A 26863-nucleotide genomic window follows, 5' to 3' on the forward strand; every position below is an offset into this window, starting at 1 on the left:
TCATCTTATCTTACAAATAAATAAACAAAGACATTATAAAACATTAGTGTTCGAGTTTCTTCTCTCTCCTGCAGTACAGTTCCAAGCACTTGGAAAACACAAGAGGAGATCCCACCTAGATAAAGCTACTGGAGAATCCTCTAGAAAAATTAAACATAGTTGCTTGGAAAAAAAAAAAATCTAATTGCAGCTGTCCCAAAAAATTTGTCAAGAAAATATAAAAGTTGTATTTAGGATAAAAGTACAATGAAGCATCAAGAAAAAGTTTGTCCAAGATACTTTATGTTTCTGTAGAACATCAGCTCCATCTGCTGGGAAAAATCAGTCTGTGGCATGGCAGCTGCAGTTTCTGTGCTGGGCAACCCAAGTTTTTTTGCTGAGTTAAGGGCTTTTAGATGATTTAGAGAAGTAAACAGTTGTATATCAAATCTTGACTCTGACAGTTTGGTGACATGAGGGCTTAAGAAAAATGCTTTCTGGTGGCTGCACTTCGTGGGCTGTATATCACTGGAGCATGTGACTTCAAAAGCTTATTAAAGTGATGCATGTCACTTGAAAAAATAGCTCTAAACATTAAGAAAGTGTTTTCTTCCAGCTATTCATTTCAATTAAAACCAAATTATGATTAATAACATTGCAATTAAAAGCAAGTCCAGATAATTTAAATATATAAATATGGCATAAGAAGCCATATGTCTTCTAAAAACTCTCCTACCCATAAACAATTTTATATATTTTATATCTCTTCAACATTTCTTTCAATACGACATTAGTTTTTCAAGCTGTTTTAATTGCTTAAAAATTTTTGATTAGCATTTTCTAAAAAAAAAAAACTACAGATGTGTGCTTAATAAAAATATCCAGTACCTCTAGGCTTCTCTTCAAAAGCTATAGATGAACAATGTAAGTCAGTCTTCAAATGAGTATCCAATTCATTAGGGATTGTTTCAAACATAAGTGTTTTCATTCTGCTCTCTGAATTCTGTTCCAAGATTTTTCGAGTCCTTGCTAAAGTCATGTTTATTTACTTTGGAGGGTCTCTAATAATCTTGTGATTATGTAAGACCACATGCAATACTCAATATCTAAGCTACAAATTTCCAAACTTGAAGAAAATAATGTAATTCTGGCAGCAGCTACTCCGACTTCTATCTCCAAGGTGGTTTATTTAGGGAAGGTGTGTAGAAAGTTAGAGCAGGTATCTACATGCTCCAGTGACACCATAAGCACACACACCACATTTCTGCCTTTGCCCACACTTCTCAGAGCAGTTATTTGAAATACTTTTGGGACCCTCTCTCAGAGGGGAAACAATTTCCATGTATGAAATCAGGGAATTCAACCCACCCAAAGCCTCCAGTGATCAGTGAGAGCCCAGGCCAGCCTGGGGTTCCAGCAGTGAGACAGAGACACTCAGCATTTTGTTTATCCAGGAGTCCAATAACACACCTTTGAAACAGAAGCAAAGCTGCTCCATAGCAAGATATCACTGTGACGGATTTCTGCACAGAACTGATTTTTCTGGGCGTATTGGAATTTTATAAAGACAAACTACACAAGGTGTACACAAACTCACTTTGTTTCCACTGATAGAATGCTGCAATGCTTTAAAAAGGGTCAAACTTATCCTAAAACTCTTGAAAACAACTGGAAATAATGACACTAACTATCTGCAGCACAATAAAGTCTTTTTGGCATAAAACACTCCAAGAATCAGCTAAATGAATCTTTAAAGGCAGCTGTACTATTTTGGTAGAGTGAAAAACAACAGGAAAGAATGTGTTTCAATACCTTAATAAGATTACTGATCCATCTTGTAAAGATGGCTTTCTCCAGGGAAAACTGAGCCTTAAAAGCTGAGCTACATGAGTAATCGCATGTTTCCTTTCTGCATTTCTTTAATATCATAATAACACAACCAATTTTTTCAGTATTGACTCCCCACGTTTCCTGCCCATTTCTAAGGAACCTGTTCAAATGAACAATGAAAAGCCTGCAAGAAAGTTATGAAAAATGCAATAGCAGGGAGAAAGATTTTTTACATCTAAGTAAACTGAAGGGCCAATAGCTCAGAGCAGCAAAGCATGAAGCAATTCCACAGGAACAAGGCAGTGGAGTGGACTGGAACAATCAGCATTCCCTGCCCCAGCTCACGGTGTCTGAAGAGCTCTGAGCAGTCAAGGCAAAGCCATGTTAACTGAAAACAACCCTCAGCAAGTCATTGCACTCGGATATTTTTAGTTGTCCACCAAGTCCCTTGGTGCCCAAGCACATGTAGCCAAGAGGAAATTGAAAAAGCCTGATTTTCTCAGCCATAGCTGGGGATGGCAGCTAAAACAAATTCTTGCTCCCTCACTTTGTATTAATGGAGCCCTAAACAAGCCCAAAGAAGAAGCATTAACCACTGAAGTACTAACTTGATTGACTTTATCAATATTTCTTTTCACATATTCTTATACATTCATATATATTTCTTTTCATGTTCTCTTCAATATTTTTATCAATATTAACTTTAGCAATATTTCTGAATTACTGTAAAATCTGTAGGACAACTAAATATTGTACACAGCAGAACACCTGACCATACAGACATAATAAGGAAGAACTTACACACTAGAGATTAGTAAAAGCAGCTACTTCTAGAGCCAGTGAATTCACCTAGAAAACCTATAGAGTGTCTTAGAAAAGAGGGTAAGAGTACATTCCATTTATGTATCATTAAAAATTCTTACCTTTAATTTTCTAACAGCATCTCTTACAACTTCTGTGCCTTTGGGCTGCTCCACTTCTGTACTGCCTAGAAACTGAAAAAATTGTAATTTGTGAGCAGTAAGTTATGCATTTAAAGGCCTAATCAACTTGAGTAACCTTATTTTCCAATTATTTTCAAGCAGCATTTTGGAAAGGCAATTGTGTCAGCAGTTGATAAATAAAAAACCTTCACACAGCTATTTCTAATCAAGAAAATAACAAGGATTACATTCTATACTAATATTAGCATTATCAAAATTGACTTTAAAAAACCATCCTATACAAATCTGTAAATTAGAAGTTCAAGTACCTTTTTCCACAGGGAAATTACCACTTTGGTAATAACTCTTTTTAGAAAATAATAAAAAAATGCACACAAAATACAGATGGAAGATACTTCCCATGAATCAACATGAGCTAATCATTTGGATTCTGTCACTGAAACAATCATACACAATGTAAGAAATTAAAGGAACTGATATTCCTCTCAGAGCTGCTTGGTATAGTAACATGGATTTACAGAAACTAGGCTCCAACTTATGTAAAACAAGATTCATATTCAAGTAGTTTCTATTACAATTCATATTTTTACCAAGTAAGGCTTTCATGAACACCAAACATATGTTTTCATATGTAAAACATAATATTGCATAAGGACCTTATTTCTCTATTTGTACACTGAAATGCTTTTGTTTTCTGTACAGTCCCACTCATCTTCTACTGTGCCGTTACAAAATATACGATAATCCTGCCTGAAGCCCATCTGTGTGATACACTAATTGATTTTCTGTTATCCAATTTTCACACTGAGGTACAGTTAAGTCACATCATGTACATGTATATGCTAAAATAACTCCAAGAAAAGACACCCCCCCCCCCCCGCTTTTTTCCTAAAGTACAGTTTTCTGTGTACCATGACACACAGAGGCATGTACAATTTTTAAGTCCTAGCCATTTTGAAAGGGATTTTAATTTGCCAAGATACAGATAACTTAAACAGAGTAACTCTGGAGTTTTAAGTTCTGTTAAACATGTTTAGTGCAGCCAGTGTGTTCAAGGTACTCCTGCAAAGAAACTGTGCAGCTCCACCAATAATGAACCCTCATTAGATATTTGCTACTGACTCTGAAATATGACATGCCACCTTGAAAACAACGGTGTAAATCAAAACCCCACACACATCTGCTGTCAATATTCTCTGTGATGACACTTCTCCAGCCAGGAAACCAAGGTTTGGGAAGAACAGAGGAGAAGGCTCTGCTATTGATTTGATGTCCTTCACACAACATCTCTGATGACTTTAGACTGAGGGGGTGATCTTGCCTGGAAAAGTGATGGCTGCACAAAATGCATGTTGAGAAGGAAGAATGATTCTTGGACATGATGGATACTGCACGTGGCAGAGACAGAAAGGGAAAGATGAGTGAATACGTGTGAGCAAAAAAACCCAAACCAGCAGGTAAGATCCAATGAGAGTCTAAGAGGAAGGTTGAAACACCAACATTACCAGATATCTGCACACAAGCAAACTTGTGGCAGAACACAAGAGGCAGAAGTTTAATTGCTGCAAGTTTGTGAGCACCTCAAGGTATGTGAAACACAGAGCAGGAATCCTGCAGAAACAGAGGAAACAAGAGTTGCAGGTGTGGACAAGGCTCAGTGAGCAGAGCAGAGGTCACAGCTGCCCATGGAGAAGCTGATAGAGATGCTTCATCCCTGGCTGTTTCCTAATCCTTGTGCTGTTTTCAAACTGGCAGCACCAGTACCAGTGTAAGCTGCCCAGTACTTCTCAATACAGATTCAGGGCCAGGACTCTGGTGGAACTGGGTCATGCACACAAAGAGATGCCCCAGGTTATGCTGCCTTGCCTGCAGCTGCTTCTCCAGAAGGGCACAGGGCTGCCCTACATTTTTTATTTACTTACTTCCATCCAGATGACCAAGCTCTGATAAAGCTAAAAAAGAATCAGTCATTTCCTCAGAACTCTCCCCTGCTAACAGTCCAAGAAGGATGAAGGTATCTTTGCTGTATTCAGTAAATCCCAGCAGCAGACCAATCTTTCCACAAACTGTACCTTCCACAAATACAGTTTTCCCAGAAGCTTGTACCTCATGCTAATTCACACTACTGCCTCAGAAAATCAAATTCCCCAGCCACAGCTGGGGAATCTGTTAAATGTCACTGAATTTTAAAGCTTATAGCAATGTTCCCCAAACCAGAAATTACCATTTATGATCATGGAGGGGAGGGAGAAGTAGATTTCTAAGCAGAAAGATAAATTGCTGAAAGCACTTTAAAAGACTGACAAAACCTGAAGAAAAACTCATTGTGTTTGCTCAGTAAGTTACAAAAGAAATAAACAACCAAGACTCAGAGAATATAGAAACACCATGAGCCTTATATCAGCATTTACAGAACATAACCCACTAGAATTCCATAAGTCATTCACTCTCTTCCAGATGAGTGTTGTTTTTGACATTAAGCATCGCCACTAAAATTTCAATTGCTCTCAGCAGTTTTGAGCTGGATGTGGAATTCAAGCTTGTGTTTAACAAACTATTAAGCATAGGAAAATAATTAAGACACATTTAATCCAGATACACAAAGAAGAATTGTAGCTTAAATGTTAAGACCAAGAAAAATTACAAGGCTATATTATGGATTGCACTGTTTGCATCTATTTCTAACTCTTTCAATAGCAACTGTACTTTTTGTTAATTCAGGTCTGTTAAAATTGCTTACATATTTCATGCTTGACTTCCCTTTTTAATTTCTTGGTAAGAGTAATAAAAGGAGAACCAGCAATTAAGGGGAGATATTCTGAATATTTGTATTAGTTGGACTGTTCTGTTTGGGGAGGAAAAATATAGACAGAATTTCAGACCAAGACAGGTTTGTAACAAAAGAATGACAACGCTATAAAGCCTTAACAAACAGCTCATGTTTTAATGGGAGGCTTTTTATTGCTTGCTTTTTTATATGCTCTGTACCTTTTCCATCTCATCTATCATCACTTTCTGTTTAATATGAGGTACCAATTACTGTGGTATTACTGATGATAGTTAAGCTAAGCAAACAGATGTATTTGCAAAGCTGGGGCTTCAGCTGCCAAGGTCACTGTGCAGTTTGTACAACCCCTGGCACAGCAGACACACTGCCACCAGGGTTTCTGGGAGAAGCCACCAACAACTAACTCACCACCCTCATGAAATGGGAAGGTGGCCATTTCATCATGGTCCTTTCAGCAGATTTTTTCTCACCAAATCTCACAAATATTTGTTGAATCAGGAAGTTGGTCTAGCTGTGGCATGAACAATACAATTATTCAGCTTGGGAGAGTTTCTGCAAGAAAAATTCCAAAACAAAAGGGGTAAATGTGAAACCTCCCTTTCCAAGCCCAGGCTCCTTTAGGGAACAGTGCTGATCCATAGCTTTAGATGGGAACTTGGCAAGTCAGTGCTTGTTTTCAGCATTTGAGGTTCCCTTCTGCAACTTGACTCATGCAGAACAACCAGCATATGAAACCTAAGTGGTTCCTGAGAGTCCAGCTAACACAACTCCCATACTTCACTGCAGAAGAGGGAAACAGAAAATAACAGCTTCCCTTTAGATCATTCACTATTAATCCTAAATGCAAACTAATAAACCCATTAAGTGCTTAAGTGTTCTTTACATAAGTAACTTGTTCAAATACATAATACAGCTGAAAAATGTTTACATATGACTGCTACATCCATTTACTGCCTGCAGCTAGCAAAAAGATTATTCCTGAGGTTGGTGTATTCCATGCATAATATGCCTACTCAAACAAACACAATACATAATTTAGACATGCCACGAGACTCAAATATTTGTGTTGTTTACTATAAAGTTCATCATGATCATACTGAATTTTTGTTGGATACTTAAATTTGGAAGAAGATGACATTTAATATTCTGTATAACATAAAGCAAGCTAAAGCAATTTTCTTTACCACATATTTTTCACTGCAGTCTGCCATTCTTCCAAACATATTCCCTACAAAACTGACGAGCAGTTATTTTCCTAATATATTACTCATTCTTATTTCACTTGCAGCTGTCTGCAATCAGGAATAACTCTTATGAGGCCAACAGATCCTATCAGTCAGGACCATTTAAGTGTTCCTTTAATGTACAGTGATGTTTGCCATGAAGAAAGTGAGCTGTTGGCCAGCCACATACAAGACAAACTCCTCAGATCAAACTGTTTCTACTCTAATACTAGCAGACAACCAGATGCGTTCACTCCACATGCAAAGATTTGCAGGATAAGGCAGCTGCAAAGAATTAACAGACTATTTCAGCATATTAAATCAACAGAGGTTTTATCACTGACAGCAACTGAGAGAAAATTCAGCCCTGTAATGGCCAGGAGGGCTGTCTTAGACAACCAGCTATCAGACAGACCCTTTGTGGGGAATATCTTTGTCAGAATGCAGGTGACATTTCCCTATGCATTAACATGAACAAGACATTTTTTGGTCCAATTCCACTGTGAAATTATTAAAATTGCATTTAGAGTTGTACTTTGAATGGAGAACCTATTAAAATAAAAGGTAAATAATCTTTTACTTTGCTGGCTCAATTAAAAGTCAATTCAAATGTAAGACAACTTCAGGCATCCAGAATCCCTTGCATTTCTGACAAGGCTGCTCTGATGTGCCCAGTAGGTCTCAGTAAGGCCAGGTGAATTGTTAAGGTTAGCAGTGCACTTTTCTTCCTTGACATTAGCAGGAAACTCTCCAGTAATTTTTCCCCTGGCAGTTTAGATTTTGACCCTCAACATTTCATTGGCTTTACATGTAAAGCACATCCAGGTGCTTTTCATCAAAGTTTGGGGCGGGGGGAAACTCTATACATGCTTAGGAAAAGTTAGTTTTACCAGACTAAAAAAATTAATAAACTTGACTCTTGATTAAGAAAGAGTTCTAGGTGGACTTCTGAATATTTATTGTAGACTTCCACTCTTCCAGTAGAGAGCAGTGTAGGATATTTTAATAATAAAACAACATCTGTTTTCCTTTGTCATCACATTTCAATCTTAAAAAAAAAATAAATCCAGTCTTTTACAGTGCCACAATTTTTTTTACTCTGAAATTCCTGAACATGGAAGTTTCTCTTTTATGCAGACTTAAATGCAATTATATGAAAACAGTACTTACCAAATTCATACAATAAAGAAAAGGAAAAAAACCCAATGCAAAATGACTGGATACCTGCTGCCAGCTTTTGACAAATTAGCTTCTTCTACCTCCTCAGTTCTACAGGGATGCTGATTTACTGATGAAAGGAAGACAAATGTATCCACATTGAGAGAACACCAGAACAACAGTGTATGAAACAAGAATGAAAGAGAAGTGGGACCAGTTTTGAACAAATGTCTAAGCTGTTAACCACTCCATAAGACCAGGCTTTTTGCTCAGCCTTACACTCGTGAGCCTTCTCCATCACTCAAACAGCAGAAGGACAACAGGGACCATAAAACAAACAAAACTTTGTTTGGGTTCCTCCTCTTTCCCCACCTGCAGCAGCTTCCTTGGCTCTCTACAAAGACATGTGTTTGCCAGAGCACATAAATGTTTGGATTTTTCCCCTTTGAAGAGCACTTTCCTAGCACCACCTTAAAAAGAACTCCCAGGCATAGGAGAAATCCAACTCACCACATGGGAGTACGAGGCAAAGTGGCATCAGACAGACATCAGCACATTCCCTGAATATCCCCTGCTTGTCTGACAGCTAATGTTCTGCACAAATGGTGGCCCTGACACAGGAAAGAAATTCGAACTATTTTTTGAGGGAGTGTTCAAGTACTACTGACAAAGAAGAAAGATGAATGCACAATTAAAAACATCAAAAAAAACCAAAGGTTATCTAATGGAAATGAAATATTACCAGGTATTTCATCCATCAATAGAAAATATTTACAGTAATTAAGATATGATGAAAGAAAAATCAATTTAATAAGTTATTGAATTATTTGGGGAGAAAAAAGAAAGTGTTACAGAAAGGATCATAAAATAATTAGGTTCAAAAAGCCCCACAGGCTTAATTTGTGCTTTCTTATATTCTCTACAACTGCAGTAATTAAGAGCTCTCCATCTTCAAATGTACAAGCAGTCATTTCAGTCTTTCAGTCTTGGTCTATTAATCAGTAATAAAGAACATTATTTTACAACTAAAGCTCAACATATCTTTGAGCACCTGACAGAGACAACAGACATTTCTCTGGAGTAGTGCACCTCACCTGGATGGCGGCTCCTGCCCAAATGTCTGGAAACAGGAATCCCTAGAAATATTCTGTCAAAGCTACCTGAGAAACTGAGGGCATGTGGCAACCCTAATCCTGCCTACACCTGTCTCCTAACCCATGTTCAGATTTGCTAAGAAGAGAAATTATTGAGCTGCTGACTGGAAGAAATCTGATATGTGGGCCAAGTCAGCTGATTCCAGCTTGGTGTAACCCTAAAGGCCAAAGAATGGGATAATTACACAAGGTCACATTCCTCCTCAAGCCCCACTGCAGCCAGAAGGGAAAGTAGCACTCAAAAAGAAAAATACCATAGGAATACATATGTTTGTATTACCAAAACCAGCTTGTTGTAAAGCAGAACTTCAGAAGACTTTAGGACACACTTGGTCAATGATCTTCTCCAGTGTGGTCACATACTAAGAGGGCTATCAACAAGGATAAAATAAAAAATCAAATCCAATTGCAACACAGCTGTCAAAGCTGTGCTCTGTATTAAAGCATCTAATTCTAAAGACAACAAGATGCTAATAGAGCTAGGACCAACACAAGGCAAATAAGAGCAGGCTGGAATACAGAAAGAGCAACACAAGGCAAATAGGAGCAGGCTGGAATACAGAAAGAGCAACACAAGGTAAATAAGAGCAGGCTGGAATACAGAAAGAGAGTAAAGGTAACACATGTATGTTGTCAACTGTCACTACAGAAAACACCAGTTGTACAAGAGAAACCAGCCAGCATTTCTTCAGCCCATCAATCTCCCAAACTGAACCATGCCCTGAAGAGCTGTCACACTGCACCTGAAGATCAGACAGGCACTGGGGGTGATGTACCCTGTTCTCCCATTGCACACACCTCCAGCAGCCACCCCATAGCTCCCCAGACTACAGATAGAGGCTGAGAGCAGCACAGCTGCCCCAGCCTGGCTCCCACCTCAGGCACTGAGAGCAGAGAATGTTTCCCTGGCTCAGCTCCACACACTCCTTAGCTGGAGCTGACTGTTCACTCCACTCTGAGTGAGGAGGCAGAACCAGGAGGGTAATAGGGATATTTTTTAGGGATAGTGCAGCTTGGAGGAAAAAAAGGACAGCAAACTCAAGCCACTTTTAGAAAATTCTTAAAAAACTCTGATGTATGGGAAAAGGGCTTAGAAAGGGAACACTTTGCCAGTGCCCAAATGGCAGCGATGCTAATACTAGTAGTGTATCATGCTGAAGGCCTGTTTTCCTTTTAATCCCAGGTGCACTTCCCATAACTGATAAATAAAGCCAAGGATAAGATTTGGCATGTAATAAACAAGGGCAGGAGAAAATGGCAGCGAGAGCAAATTCATCACTGGAGAACATAATTTCTCATCATAAATTCCCTGGCTGTGACTGGGTCACACAGGTTCTTTTGATAGCATTCTTTCCTCATGTGTATTGCAATGTTCTTCAGCTTTCACATCCAAGTACCCTGTGCTTTGAGGCTGGACAAAATGAAGGACTAAATTAAAGAATGATACAATTTCAAAATTCATCTATTACGCTTAAATTTGGACATATTCTGTGTTTCCAGTTTTGGGTTTTGACACATGTGAAAAGATTTTTTATTTTTTGTGGAGAAACTGTCATATCCTTTTACTGCAGCAGGAGATATCTGTGAATAACCCAAAGACACCATCCTCAAGTTCTTTGACATCCTACAGCTCTTTTACTTCAAACCACACACTATTGACACACCAAACAATGGCATCTCCTGCTCCTCTGCCACTACTCATCAACTCTGTAGGGCCTCCTGTAGCACAGCTGGATATGGCCTCAAAGTTTAAGGATAACCACCAGGAGAAAACCCATCCAATAAGCATAGTATTGACAAATGTGATCTAGCTCGACCCTACATGTGGCTTGAATTGCTTCTGACTTGTGCAGGAAATGACTGAGCTATCCAACCACAGATGCTCACTAACATCCTTGTCAGCTCCTGCAACCCCATGCTGTTACTTTCATATTATTTTAGATTCCATTTAGTTTGTGGCCTCCAAGAATTAAGAGCTGGTAGCTCTAAACTGCAGCCCATCTTTAGTTCTCCATTGCTGAACCAATGTTCAGTGAAGGTATGCACAAGAACCATTCTGTATCAAGATAGGAGAAACAGACCTAATTATCAAACCTGACACTTTCTTTAGAAAGGACAGTCAAATGTGAAAAGCCTCTGATACTAACTGAAGACACATCACACTACTTGAATGCCCCAATTTAGAAAATTTATATTTCTGACTGGATTGTTTCCAGTAAAAAAACAAAAATAAATTAATTTACCTTCACTGAAGAAAGCCACCTAAAAGTAATTTATATTCACTATTTTATACATCAAATTTTTGAGCTTCAGAAATAAACAATAACAGAGTGGACAGATTTTTCAGCTTTACATGTTCATAATTAGACAGACTTAGTTCTGCACCACAGCAACTCGATTTAATTCAAGCTTAATTTCTTCATGAAAATTGTAAAGTCAAAGTAGGCCCTTGAATGTACTAAAACACTGTTTTTCATCAAGTCATTGATATTTTCAAATATCTTAATGTAACAAATTTGACACCATTTGCTGCTTTTTTCTTTTTATTTCCATGAACCAGATAACAATGCAGTGATTTAATTTACCTTAACCATAAAAATGAAAAATGGCAACAACTCCTACATACTTTCTACAGATGTGAAATGCAGTGTTAGAAACTTCAGAGCACAGAGGCCACTTTGCCTCACTTCCCCCTTCACCTCTGCAGATGCCAGCCAGAACTCTGGCCGTTCAGCAGGAACTTCACTCAAAAAACACACACCTCTCCAGTAAAATGCTACAATTAAAGGTACCGCAAGACTAAGATCCCAAGTTGCATCACAGCAACTTCAACACCCAGCATAAGCCATTCAAAGCTGCTGTCCTGGTTTGACAGTTTAGCCCTGCTGAATTATCACCCTGGCTTTCATAACCCCACTGCTCCTCTGAATGCAGCACCTACTGGTTGGCTCTGTATTAACATCCTGAAACCATCTCTAATTTTTTACAAAATACAGCAAGCTGAAGCTTGAACTCTGTTAAGCTCCATCTATCCTGCTGACTTTTTTTCCTGATACAAATATTAGGTGTATCTCCCCAAAACAGAGTGGAAACTGAACTGAGACAAAAAGCCCTTATGAAGAACCAAGATATGCTGTCAAGTATTTGAAAACAAAGCTATCTTAATTCAGAAAACTGACAGAACCACTCTGCTCTACCAATAAAGTGAAGCTTTCTAAAACCAGGAGCATTTTGATGCACTCAGAACTTTGGGGTGCACCTCTGAGCCAGGGGAGCAAAGAGGCCATGGCACCACTGAGAGCAGCTACTCCTTCCAAGAGATGTTTCCCAGATGAGTTCATTGTCAGGAAGGGCTCTGAGCACAGGCTTCAGATTCTTTCTTTCATAACAACACGTACCAGACCAGCCAAGAGTTTCCATGTGCCCGTTCAAGGTGGGATTGTGCAATTCTGAGCATTCAGCTTGTAGCAACTGAAGCTGGACACAAAATTCATGCAGCCTTCCTCTGCTCAATAAATAAATTCTACAAGTTCTGGAAGAAATTGTGATGTGTTTATATAAATAGTACATCTATGTTAATAAATACAAATCAAAAACTATTGCAGTTATTCTTGCAGTAGCAGAAAACACTAACAATATCTTATAAAAGCAGAGATGAAATTCCACAGACATTTCCCATTTTGTGGTTAAAGTTTATTTTGATCTAATTTCTACCTCCCTTGTCCTTGACTAACGTAATACTGAACTTGTACTATCATGGCAATACAACTTTTGCCATAGCAACATGCAATGACATTATAAACACAGAAACAGGAATTCCCTGTGGGACAAAAAACAGAAGTCACAGTTAGGAACAAAATCCTCATTCCAACACAAATAGCCTCAGTAATAGGAACAAATAACTATTGTCCCTGACTCTCAGTTTATTAAAGACCTTTTCCAGTTTAATGTGAAATAAGAAATGGCCTATTTTAAGGACACTGCATTGCTTCTGAATCAGGACTTTTAATACTGCAAGGCTTTCTGCTCCATAATTAGAATAAATGACTCCTGATTTAATTCTTGATTCAGGGAATCGATGTGCTGTCAAACAGGGACAAGCAGCACACTAGAAAAGGACTATTCTGAAGAAAGAGCCATGAATGTGTGCAGCTAATGCTTTAGCAGCTTGGAAATATAATCTAAATTTTGGTAGGCTTCTCAAAGGAGCCAAAATTTTGGACAGCGCCTCAATTTCTTTTTTTTAAGCTATCATTACCAGAGAAGATAATCTTTAAAATCTAGTATCTTAACTTTGAGTGCAGTAAATAATTTATACATACATTCTGTGGGCAAGATAATAGACACCATGGGGCAGATACAGGTGCTGAGGAGTATTAAAGGACAGGAACATGAAGTGTGAAACTTTGTTGCTTTTTTATGTGTTGGCTGATTTTTTTCCCCTAAACTAGATTTCCTACACTGAGAAGGATTTAATTTGTAAAAAAATAATAAGCCTAATGTTTTATTAGTAATGTAACTTCAGTGGGAAAATATGTTGAGTCAGTATGTAAAATGTGATTCACAATCACAGGGCTAATCTACATGAATATGCTAAATTAAATACTATATTCACAGAAATTAATATCAGCGTTTTGATACAAGTGGAAAAGAAAATGTCTGTGTTCAACTAAAAAAGGATTTTATTTTTTCCTTTGCTCCTAGAAACTACTTCCTAAGCTCCATTTACTTCTTTAAATGTGTTGGTAATTTCATACGAATTACACATATAGACATCTGTCTCACCTGCTATATTCACAGAACACTCAAATTTTCAGAGAGTATTTGCCTGGGATAGCCAGGTGAAAATCAAATTAGTTACTTGTGGAAGGAACTAATTCTGAAGGAAGAAAAGGTCCATGCAGCAAATAATACACAGAGAACAAAGGAGATGCCCTTAAAACTGTAACATGATTGAAATTCTGACAAAATGTCTTTAAGTGGGCATCTTGGAAAAAAAGAAAAAGGACAGGGCAACCTGCACTGGTTCTGAGTGCTTTGACTATTTGGACTGAAAAGGGGCAATAGCAAGAAGACAGCACTGCTGGGAGGCAAACTGGAAAAGCAAATGAAGAGCAGGGTCTGGAGAGGAAATGTCTCTGCAACCACAGCAGCTCAACAGGGTTTTCATCTGCTATGGGTTCATTACTACAGCACAAGGTAAGCTGGTCAAGGATTTTTGGGAATTGCATTCAAAATTTTTATGGGAAAACAAACATGTTGGAAATCTTCCTTTCCAAGGCTGAGAATGTACCCTTAACATGCCTCTGCCTCATTGTCTGTGGAAGTGCTGCTGCAGAACACAAACCCTGCTCTAAATCCCTCTTCTTCAACTCCAGCACAGATTCTGGAAGCAAGTACAACTCAGGCAGTGGGCCTCAACAAGAAAAGCACTTCTTCCATTGGTTTAGATGTACTGGATCTTCCACTTTTCCTCTAGGGACTTGGAAGTGTCTTCTCTGTGACGATTTCTGTTTTATGAGCCTGTCTATATTGTCTCTCATTAATCTGTTTTTCAGAAGAAACTCCCTTCTTTACACATAATCTCTCATAAAAGACAGCTATAAAGCAGATGTGACCACCAAAATTCAACACCTGGCCTTCAGGCACTTGAATATTCATAACAGAGTTTTTTTCAAAATCTGGCTAGGATGAGAGTATTTTAAAAAATTATTTAGAACAGAAATAACTGTCTCTTTATGTTATCATTTAACAAATGTGAAGAGTACTACTAAAACACAGGTGATAGTCCTCCCGCTGAAAAGTACAAAATAGAAAGCTGAATTTTCTTATTAGACTATTTTAGCAAAATGCAAAACTATTTCAACCTTGCAACATTAGATATGAAAGGAAACCACCATTACCATGACTCCAGATCAACCAGCAGATGAGATTAACATCTTGGATGAAATTTCTAGGACAACATAACTGAGATGGAAAGTAATCTGAAAATTATTTTACAATGGCAATTAATCCAATAAAATATTGGTTTTCACTTTTTACTTAATAAAAAAAATATGTTTTCCAATAAAAGGCTTCAATCTGGTACTGAAGTGGTAAAATTAATCTAGACTAGATCATTATAGTGATACTCATATTCATTAGGTGAACATGGAATCAGAAAAGTCTGATCCTGTATTTAAAAAATCCTTCACATAAGGATTTGGAGTCTTCCCTAAATAGCAACCTAATCCTTTTTATTAAGAGAGCAGGTATTGAGAAGACATTTAATCTTGAGCTCAAGGCATGAAAGCAGAGTTCAAAATTTGGGGTCTGATTTGAGAACAGAGATTTGGGGCAGATATGTGGAAAACCTTCCGTATTACCTCTGTTCCTTATCTTTAAGCTGAGGATAATAAGTCACCCATTTCTTATCTGCATTATCATTTAATTATCCCAGCTGAGAAGAAAGCTCATGAGAGAAGTCCAAGGTCTTCTGCTGCCTACTTATTCTGAGCTTTGATCTATGACTATTTGCATCAGGGTAGCACCTACAGCCTCCCTCTCATTATTCTAGAGGCTGCACAAACATCAAAAAGATAGCCCTTAGCTTCAAAGAATTTATGATCTAATGAACTGTGATAAATTGCAGTAACCCTTGGAAATGCACAGCACAGTTTCAGTTAGTACCTCTGAGTGTTACTGATGAAAATCAATATAAAACATCGACCCTATTCTTCCTCATACACATCAAACAGCCAACACTAACACAAATAAAAAGCTATAACCAGCACAAAATTAACAAAGTGTTCTGTCACACAGCACACACTCAGAGTGCTTCAGCAGATTTCAAAGATAAAAAAAAAACAACTGAAGAGGTCCCACCTTTCCCCCTGCCTCTCTTCAAAACCCAAAATTTAACCCCTAAACCCATACCTAGTTTTAAAGATTTAAGATTATTCTGAATGTTAAGTATGCACATGCAATTTTGGGGAATGCTTTTCATTTTGAGAATGAGTTTGCCTTTGAGAGTTTCAGGTCCTCAATGCCTCATAAAATGAGGACATGGCCTCTAAACTCTGACTTAAGAAGACCTATAAATTCCTGATGGTAATGGATTTTTCCACAATAAACCCGTATTCATAAGTAAACTAGATTTCCCTCCCACTCAGTCTTTTAGTTCTAATTAACATGATTTGTTGAGTTACTTATCTGTCCTTGTAGTTTCTCCCTACTCAGAAGCATTGGGAGCTACAGCAACAGTACAAGACAGGGTTAAAGGACCTTTCTAGGTCATGCTTCAAGTTATCTTCCCCTTCAAGTGCAACCCTTGGTTCTACACATTTCAAAGATTTATTGGACATCCTTCTCTCTACATTTTCCCTATCTTCAGTAATACTACAGCAACATATTAAAAAGCAACTAGTAAAACAATAGGACCCACTCCATTTCGATTTTCCTTAAAGATTCAGAATGAAGAGAATATTAGTTATGAAAATACTAAAGAAAAAAAAATGTTGACACCAATGTAACCCATCATTTTTTTAGTGGCACATAATAATTCCTAGTGAAAATGCAAAACATTTCAAACAACACTTTACAAATAACTTAATGCAAATATTTCTCCTCTGCTATGTTCCAAACCAGAAATTACTAGTTCCTCTATTAAGTTACACCTAACATTCTCATATTCAAAGTTCAAAATGCTTGTTAAAACAGGCCAAGATTAGTTTTACCCTTTCTGAGCCAAAGTAACCTGAAGAAGGCATTTCTGAAATATTTATTGCAGTCCAGGATCCACAGCTGACTAACGTACATGACTATTTCATGAAAGTTAATAAAGTCAGGGACTGCAGCTGGTGGTTTGTCTAATGGTTTATAGAGGAAGAATCCTCATGGACATCAGCATATGTGAAACTTTTCCTGAATGGTGAACAGCCTAGCTGTTGGACAGACTCCTGTAGCATTGGCTCTGTTCTTAAAATTGTATCTCCTTGCAGAATTTTCTGTTAAAAATATTGTGCCGTTCTCTTATTTTCTATAAACCAGTTCTGTTTCAGCTTACAGAAAGGCTGAGATTAAATATGGGAGATAAGAAAGAGTAATTTCATTAAATCTGCAGGCCTGATTTAATTTAAAGCAAACCAATCTAGAAACAGCTGTGGGCCACCTAGCCCACAAGGACAATAATCCAGATGTTTGAACCCTACTAATTCCAGTGTCAGACATGCAACTCACTTGATACTTGACAGTGCAGAGGCTGAAAGGCCTTCTTCCAGAAACCTCACATTCCCACAGCTGCCAGCTCTCATGGAAATAGAGCTGCAGAGGGAATCCCAGAGGAGATGCTAATGAGCCTAATTGGCACTTCCAAGCAGACTTAGGGAGAGGCAAGGGAATAAATATGAGCAACAGAGAAAGAACAGAGAGGGATGTGGAGGGTTGAGTAAATCTTTGTTGACCCTAAGGTCCTTGCACACTCTTTCTTGCTTTGCTAATTCTGACTGGACAGACCTCTGTGCTTTATTCATTGGTTTTGAGCAGGCAGATCACTCACTGCTCCTTATTCAGTGAGTGCCTGCTCTTATCCAGGGCTGAGGAACTCATGACTGACTACCACAGACTTTAGAAGATTAATACTCAAATAATAATTTAGTCTTTCTCTGAAGAATAGGAAAATGACATTGTAGAAGCTGCTATGAAGCTTCTAATGATTTTATGATTTCTAATGATTTTTTGACTTTTGTCTCAATCTCATTGCTCACCTCTTTTGAGACAATACCAGGGAAGGCCAGAGATGCAACTGTTCACAACATGCTTTTAAACTCATAGTTAACATGATATCTTTACAAATATGCTTCAGATGCTGCGTTCAATACTAAACCACAGAATCAGTTCGGTTGAGAAGGGCCTCTAAGATCATGGGATGCAACTGTTAACCCAGCAGTACCATGTTCAATGCTAAACCATGTTCTGAGTGCTACATTCACATAGTTTTTGACCACTATCAGGGCTGGTGATTCCACCTCTTCCCTGGGCAGCCTGCTCCATGCCTGACTACCCTTTCAGTGAAGAAAGTTTCCCTCATAGCCAACCTAAACCTTCCCTGACACAACTTGAGGCAATTCTCCTTGTCCTGTAACTTGTTATCTTAGAGAAAACACCAACCCCCACTTGTCTACAACCTCTTTTTAAGTACATGCAGCGAGCAATAAGGTTTTCCTTCAACCTCATTTTGCCCATGGGGAAAAAAGCTGGGAAGCATCTGGTGCTCCCTCAGCAGCTTCTCATGGGATTTGCGCTCTAAATGCAATATTATGAAGAATTGCTGTTGAGAGTTGCTATTACTATTACAGAAAAATCTCCACGTGTCTTTTCTATAAAAACAAATACATTCTACTTTTAGAATTTCTTGGATTAACACTTAAACACATGGCTGTTCTTCATTCCAACAAACAGCGCTTCTACACCAAGAATCACAATTAAGAAAAATAATCTAATAATCATAATCTACATGAAGAATAATGAATTATACAACAAAAATAACCTAAAGAGTGTACCTAGCATAGGTTGGGTCTCAGGTGCTATGTTGTTCGCCAATGCTCTCTGTTAATCCCACCATCCACATAAATCTTCCATGCCAGAGAAATCCACACCACAGAATGCCCTGATGTGGATTTTCCGACTCAACCAAAACATTATACATACTCAGGAACCCCAAACTTGTAGTAAAAGGCTGAAAAAAGCTCTGAGTCAGAAAGAAGTTTATCACACACGTATAAACTATGTGCCACACAATCTGCATCATTCCCAAAAGCATTCCTGCCTCCCTGAACAGCTGCCTGAGCATCCAGCTACAGCTGGCAGAGATACAGAGGGGAGGGCGTGGAAGGGAAATGTGGCACAGGCAACATAGGAGGAATACAGATATCTTTTCTAGGCATGCAGGGGTGAATTTAGAAAAGCCAAACCTAAGCTGGGGTTGACAGCAGTGAGGAATGTGATAGAGAAGGTGATGGTCAGGAAAAATGGAGCTGCACTTGTTCAGCCTGAAGGGGATGAGCCTGGTGTACACACGTCGATGTGTATGCATGGCTGAGAGTCACAAGCTGAACAAAATCACAACTAGAAATGAGGCAAAAGAAGTCAGAATGGTAGGGAATATGTCCTGGAACTGGCTGCCAAGAGACTCTGAATCTCTGCCCTTAATGGCATTTAAAGCTCAGTTGCATAAGGCTCTGTTTTGTACCACCTGGCTTTGAAATAGTTTCTCAGATGGGAATCAGCTGGATCCTCTCCAGAGGTCCTTCCAAACTATATTACACTAGATTCTTCCACTTAGTTCCCAAAGCAAATCCTAATCCAAATGCAGGACAGCCAAGTTCAAGGATATATAGGGCATTCCCCCTTCCTAAAATTGAGGGTGTTTCAATGTCCAACAATGACCTAAATTTTTGCATGTTTGTATTTTCAATCCAGATTATAGTAGTTAGAAATTATATCAATGTGTGAAATAACCTATTTTAGAACTTTCTACCAAAAAAAAATTATCTCAAGCTCTTAAACTGTTTAAAAATGTTTTTTTCTCTGATGGGAGAGGTGCAAATTAGACTGTTTAAATCAGAGATGATGAAAAAGTGTAACTAAGCATCAAGCTTGCTAAATAAATGGATGTGATGGCAATTTATGTGAGAGAAGCAAACTTTCTGTATACAAAGGAAACCTAAAACTTGCTCAGGATAGGAAATACTTTAGGGCTGTGGTGGATCACACATCAGCTTCAATGTAGACAAAGGACTCTGTCTCCATCCTGTTTTAGACATTTTCAACATCCTACTGCATTACTGAGAGAGAGACTCCAATGACTTCTCAGATCCTATGCTGAATGCCATTAGTTGGTATGAAGGATTTGTGGTCCCTGCCAAGAAACTCCAGCCCCCATAACTTTCTTGTGCTGCATATATTTCGTAATTGTAACTGAAGATGTCACACAGGACTCAGAAATTTCAAGGAAAATGGAGTTTATGAAAAGCCCAAAGGATGACAAGCAGAACTTAAAGTAGATGGCAGCCTTGGAGAACAGATCAAAACCTACCGGTATGTCCTTCAGTAGGAGTTTATATTGACAAATATGACCAGTGGTTTTTTGTAATTTTTTTTTTTTGGTTTCTAACTGGAACCTACCATAAATATTTCACTGAAACACACAGGCCCTATTTTTTCCTTTTCCAGAAAAAGGAAAGTAATGAAACACCATCCATTATACTAAAGTGCCTTGCATTACTATACACAAATGGACTTTAAAGAAGAAACTGGAATTGCTCATAAATTTGATTATTTTCTTGAAGGAGACCCTCTTCTGGAGAGTAAGAGCAATCAAACCAAGTCTGTTGAGAGTATGTGTTGCAGAATTTAAATATTTTATATTTCATTTGCATGTTTATTCATCTTTGGTAAAATGAGCCCCAATTTAATAACTGTAATGCATCAGAAATAACCAAGAAGTTCAAATTTGCATTGCCTTGTAAAATTGCAATTTTTTGCTTTCCTATCTCATTTGGGTATTTTCAGAAAACTAATTTTTCTTGTGCTTAAACAGTAAATTAATTATGATCACATGCAAGACATTTTGGAGCTCTAATGAAAGTTAATTGGTATTAAGTCATTAATTCTAATTATAATAAATTTAAAGTAGTAAAACTCATTATTTCTCATAATTTCTCTTCCACTGCAGTAGTTTCTAATTTTCAACATTTTTGTGCTCTGTTTGAAATATCTTGCTATATCTAACTTCATCACATATCTTAAATAGTGTGCCTTGCAACTCTGCTGACTTAGGAAAGCTACATACAATTTGCCATTTGATATTTTTTCATTACTTTTAATGACACAGTCATGATCATTCTGCTGAAATGACTGGATGGAAAAAGAATTTCTATAGCAATAGCAAAAAAAAATTGTAGAAGTGCAGTTTATGCCATAAAAATGTGGCTTTGATAATACTGTACACTAATGATAGCAAAAAGCAAATATTCAAAAGATAGAAATGCACCTAGAGCCCTGCAACCATAGTGGCATCATCTGACCAAAATGCCTGCTCCACAAGAGTATTATTTGCCACTCAATGATAAAAAATACATGGAATAAGAAATAGCACATAGTTGAGAATCTAAATAAACTGTTTATTGTCTTACAGTGAGGACTAAGAGTTTCCAGGGCTGCCAAGGGAGGTCTTTTATTACAGACTCACAGAATCATTTGGGTTGGAAAAGACCTTCCAGATCATAAAGTGTGACCAACACTAAATTCCTTTTTTGAATTTTTCATTTAACTCTAAGCTTTCAAATTGAAACTGCTACATCAAGAATCAAATCTGCAGCTGACAATATAAAAACTCTGAGTGTGTGAAGCAAGCATTAGGCCAGTGAGCACTGGGGAGCTGTGACATCTCTTGGTGAAACACCCTCCCAAGGGTTTAATGTGCCATCACTTGCCATGGAAAAGAGCAGCACTTCTGCCTCATGCAAGGTCAGAGCCACTGACCCCTGCCTTGCCAGCAGCCAACATAAACACCAGGCTGGCAAAGCACAACCTCTCTCTGCATAAATAGAAAGCTGTGCATGTGGAAGTTTGTTATAAGCCAAAAAATAAGCAAGTGACTCTAAAGGGGATTACAGACACAATTACTACAGAGGGACAGAGCAAACATGGTTGGGGCAGGGTTTGATTGGCAGAAAGGCACCACTCCTGGGATGACAACCATCAGCCCTTTTTTAAAGGTTGCAGTCTTATTCCATTGTAAAGTCACACTTTGATCACTTTTGTTTTGCAGAAAGGAAGCTAGCCTCAAATCAAAAGAATTGCCTTAAGGGCAAAAGAGAGCTTGTTCTTTACAATACAGAAAAAGCCACAAATATCCCTTCTTAATTAAGGACCATTACAGAAAACATTAACACAAGAGAATTTTGGGGTTGCCTTAGAATTTTATATCTGGGTGATATTAAAACTGTCATGCCACCACACCAAAATGAGTCTATATTTGGTACTGTATTATAAAAATTCTAAATTATCTTTCTGGGGTGGGGGAAGTATGACCAATATGCTTTCATTTGTAGTGAGACAGTTAAAAAAAATATAGGACTACAAACTGATGTCAAAATTCTGGCTTCATTAAACAAAGGTCCCATATCCAGAGCATGCTGAAGTGTGAGGAATCTTATTATCAGTGCCTTCTAATAGACCAAGATAATAGGAAGATATGGAAAAAAAAAAACACTAAACAAGAAAAAACACTAAACAAACACAAAAAAAATACAGTAATGGAAAAAAAGCAAACAAAACAAAACTGAAGAAGGAAAATAAACACCCCTGTCCAATCTCCCCTACTCCCTGCAAATAAAAAACCCCAAAGCCCAAAGCCTCATTGGTTTACACCATGCAAAACCAGCTAATTTCAAAACAGCAAAATAGGAGTGGGTGTGTTGGAAAAGAGAAATTCAGGACACTTCTATATTTCAGGGCTTCCTAAGGAGACTCATGTTTCCTGGATTTTACTTGCAGAAGAAACAACTCAGCTCATGTTTTCTTGCAAAGAGGATTACGGCCATAAATCATCCTGAGGGTGCATGTTCCAAGAGATAACATGACATTACTAATTCTCTGTTAAAAAGGTCCTCTCTAAGTGGTACAGAAAAGAGGCCAGTTGTCAATATTGCAGGTTTCTTTTAATTTCCAGTTAACTTTGCTAGGATTTTTTTTTAATAACAGTCAACTTATGAACTGCATTTTATCAACAAAAGGTCTTAGGAATCAACAAAACCTCATCTTTCCGAGGAAGCTCTGCCCATGTTCTGATCATCTCAGATTAGTGTCAGAGAAGCTATTTTTGTGTCTTATAAAGAACAGAAACCACTTTTCCATCCACACTAATCTGCATCCAAAGAACTGTGGAGTGGAATACAGCTCACTTGCTCATGGACAAATAAGATCTCTGGTATTACTTTCCATCAAACTGATTTGATTTTCTGAACACATCATTCTTCACTCACATGAATACTTTTTAAAATAAACCAGATCAAGTGTTGTCTTTTCTTTCCAACAAACATGGAAGACACATGAACTGAATGTCAGAGAATTGGAACAATTTGGGCAAAAAATCAGTGAGTCTTATTCAATTCTTGTGTTATGAAGGTTTTCTGAAGCTTTTAATCATTATTTCACAACATAGTTACAAGTCATTAAATCAATGAGACATTTCACTTAAAACCCAAAATACTGCAAACCCCAAATAAGGCGCTGATATATACATACTTTGCTCTTAAAGTGAAAAAACCTGCAAAATTTAATGAGAATGATACTTGAGAACTGAGGTGGAAATATCATCTAGATTTATTATAGTTATGCCTGCATATGCCAGCTGAGTTCATAAAAGCTGTGTGAATTTATTTCAGGTGTCAATAAATAAACAGGGAAGGGAATCCCATACCCCTTACACTCCAGTCACAGAGCAGAGCAATTTTTTGCTTGCTTTGAATCAAATGACTGATGGTTCTAAGTAAGAATTTTCTACTGTGATCCAAATGAAAAATGGGTTAAATTTCTTAAAAAAAAAAAACAAAGCAAATAACAGAACCCAACATATATGGTATTAAAAATCTCAGTTTCCTACAAGTGTTCTGACAGACCTTAGGGGCCACCACAAAGGTGGAGGAGGTCCTGGAATAAACAACAAACAGGAGCAGAACTGGAAAGGACACTTAGGCACATATCAGTCTAAATAAGTGGAAAGACATTTTGGACCAAGAGTCTTCCTTTAGACTGGAATTCTCCATTCTTTTCTTCTGCTCCAGAAGTTGCTGATGCTGTTATTTCTACAGTGCCACCATCTTAGCATGATCTTTATTCTAATTCTTTTTCTGCACAGCTGCATTGACACCTACTCACCAGATCTGCTCTTAGGCAAGACAATGAAACATGAAAGCTGAAGGAGGTTTCTTTTTTCTCTCAAAGACCAGAAATGAACAGACACTATTCAGTGCTTTGAAAAAACTCATGGCTTCAGCTTGCTCTTAAATTAGATGGCACAGTCACCACAGCCAGTAATCCTCCCTCTGAAGAACTGTAATATAAAGCCAAGGTGTCTGGCAAGGCTATTCAGTTAAATGGTAACACATCCTTTGGACAGGAATTCAGTTGGAGAACTGAGAATAAAAACGCATCCAAAACCTGGCAACTATGGGAAAGAGACTCAACTTCCCATTACAAACTCTTGTTCACTCCATGGCAATGCTAAGCCAAAGAAAATTGCAAATACAAGAGCAGGGAACACTAATGTAAAAACCTGAGTCCTGGCCCATGAAACAAATATTTTTTAATATATATATATTTAAGAAAAAAATTTCATACTAGGAATTTTCACATTGGTTTTTTTTATTGGCTATTTTAAGAAATATTTTTATATTAAGAAATACCAATCATAAGAGAACGTCACCCAGAGCAGCCCACAACAGAATTTTATTGAATTATACTCTCAGTTTGAGCAAATAATTGCAGATTCCTCAGTTTACTCTGAGTTATGCTGATGGCTGCATATTCTCTCCTCATTTTAACATAATAATATATATTATTATAAATTTATTATAAATAACATAAATACCTTCTAAGCTGGTATTTAGGTAAGTATTTAGGAACCTTTAGGTTCTAAAGTATTTAGGTAAGATGCATTTCCTGTTGAGGGATATCATTAGACAAATTGAACCATTACTTATATAAACTTATCTCAGTGTAATTGGGATAAGAAAATTAAAGTAAGGTTTCTGGCAAAAGTGCCATTATTGTTCTACTACATTTCTTGAGTATTTGGCATTTCAATATATCCAGCAGAAAAGGTTGTTACTTGTTGCCTTTGATATTGTTCAAAATAAGTTTGTGCCATTAATTTTAATAATATTGTAAGCATGCAGCCTGATGTTAAATTCCTTTGCACTCAAAACCTCCATCCATTTACAAAAACATCATCAAGCAGAGAAGGAACAGTAATTTGATTTCTAGTGAACCATAGCTCAGAACAAGAATCAAACAGAACACGGGCAAAACAGACATTTACTAAGCTTATCTTTATTATTTCATCTGGCAAATCTGTCTCTGCAATCTTCAGGTTAAAAACAAGATAGAATGTGCTGCATTCTAAAGGTATGATGAGAAAATAACTTCATATTTTCTTACCTTTGCATTATAGGGAATATAATGCTTTGATAAGGCTTCAGGAGTGTGCATCCATGTTTTGTCTACAGAAAAGCAAAATAAAAGAAGCACTGAATAGGTTATTCAATGGTTAACTGTGGAAAAGTTCAACAATCATCCTCTTACTCAAGAAAAAATCTGTTTGAAGTAGTTAGAGGGGCTGGAGGGAAATATCTCACACCTTCCCAAACACTTAGAAAAAAGAACCTACTTCTTTCTGTTGGGCACATTTCGTATTTTAACCAACATGGTTTTCCATAAGAACTGCAACTCCTCCCCCCAAATGTATTAATTGGTCTGAGGTTGTTTGCTGGTTCTGTCTCAGATCAGGATTTTCCGTATCCTGCTGTTTAAAGCACTGACTGCATCTTGTGCATCTAATGATGCTTTTTTGATGAATTAGGTGCTTTTTCTGATAAACTATCAAGATATTAAAGGGACAAACAAAAAGTTGCAACGGACAGAAGAAAGCCCTAATCCTTTTAAAGGAAAAATTATCAACATCAGATTCATACGTTTTAGATCTGATTTATAAGTTCAGATCATCTTTAATTTTTCCATACATATGCTAAACAAATCTGTATATTTACCCTTTAACTTTCCCATCACAAAACTGTTATATTCTTATACTTGTCCTGCTGCATGGACATAATTCTGTAATTATTTGTCAAATACATCTTCTCCTCTTACTTCAATGGCCTTTTTGAATGTTCTACACAATTTAAGATGGAATTCCAAACATCAAGGAAAAGCTTCTTTTTATTACAAATCTTAGAAACAAATTTTCAAAATTTTCTCATGTGAGAGCATTTAAAAAAACAAAAATGTTCAAAAATACTAATTTTCATTACCATGCATTTGGGAGAATCTGTAAATCCAATTACTGTTTTATATAATGTATATTGAACATTTAGTAGTATTTTCTAACTTGAGACTATCCTGGTTTAAATGAACATGAATTAAAGTCATAGAACCAGAACTTTATTCAGTTAAGTAACAGGATAACAGCTTAAAGCAAAATTCTACCTTTGGATATTCACAATTCCATTTGCCTTTATGGGGAGTTGCAGTTACAGTAATTACCAACTTTTTTGTTAGTTACATGTAAGGACAAAATTCTGTTCACTTCAAACTGTTGAAGAGCAACAGCTGTGACATTGATTGACACTAAAGCAATAATTAAATAATTAAAAAATAAAGATTATGCAGGAGCAAGAAAATAGTTAAAAAACTTATTCACCAGTCATCACAGTAACAGGATCAGAACTACAAAGCTGGAAGAATTCTTTTTTCCCTTAGTAAATTTCATTCTAGATGGCAGCAATGTTCAGCTCCATTACTGAAGAGTGATATTATCACTTCTTAATTAAGGAAGAATGATTTGCCCATTCAGCAGCACCCAGGAGGATGATTAAAGTGGCTCTTCCTTTTAACTGGAGCTTGTGATTGGACTGCTAGAACCAAGAAATCATTTCCCAGAATATTTTAAGACCCGAAACCTGATCTCCTCTTTAGCATAATATCAAAGGCTGATGTTATCTGAAAGTGCAAAATAACCATCCCAGG

General features: G+C 37.4%; 1 protein-coding gene across 3 annotated transcripts in view; it reads right to left on the bottom strand.

The window, feature by feature from the left end:
- The window catches only part of GULP1 (GULP PTB domain containing engulfment adaptor 1), a 142563-nt gene that overhangs the window by 38080 nt on the left and 77620 nt on the right, over positions 1-26863 (bottom strand). For all 3 annotated transcript variants that reach the window (XM_084209281.1, XM_084209280.1, XM_084209279.1), the window contains exons 4-5: positions 25280-25341; positions 2733-2804 (exon numbers count right to left, since the gene is read on the bottom strand). In XM_084209281.1, the coding sequence (XP_084065407.1) occupies positions 2733-2804; positions 25280-25341 (134 nt within the window). The remainder of the gene's footprint in view (positions 1-2732; positions 2805-25279; positions 25342-26863) is intronic.

Source organism: Fringilla coelebs, assembly GCF_963513975.1.
Source record: "Fringilla coelebs genome assembly, chromosome: 7".
Lineage (NCBI taxonomy): Eukaryota > Metazoa > Chordata > Aves > Passeriformes > Fringillidae > Fringilla > Fringilla coelebs.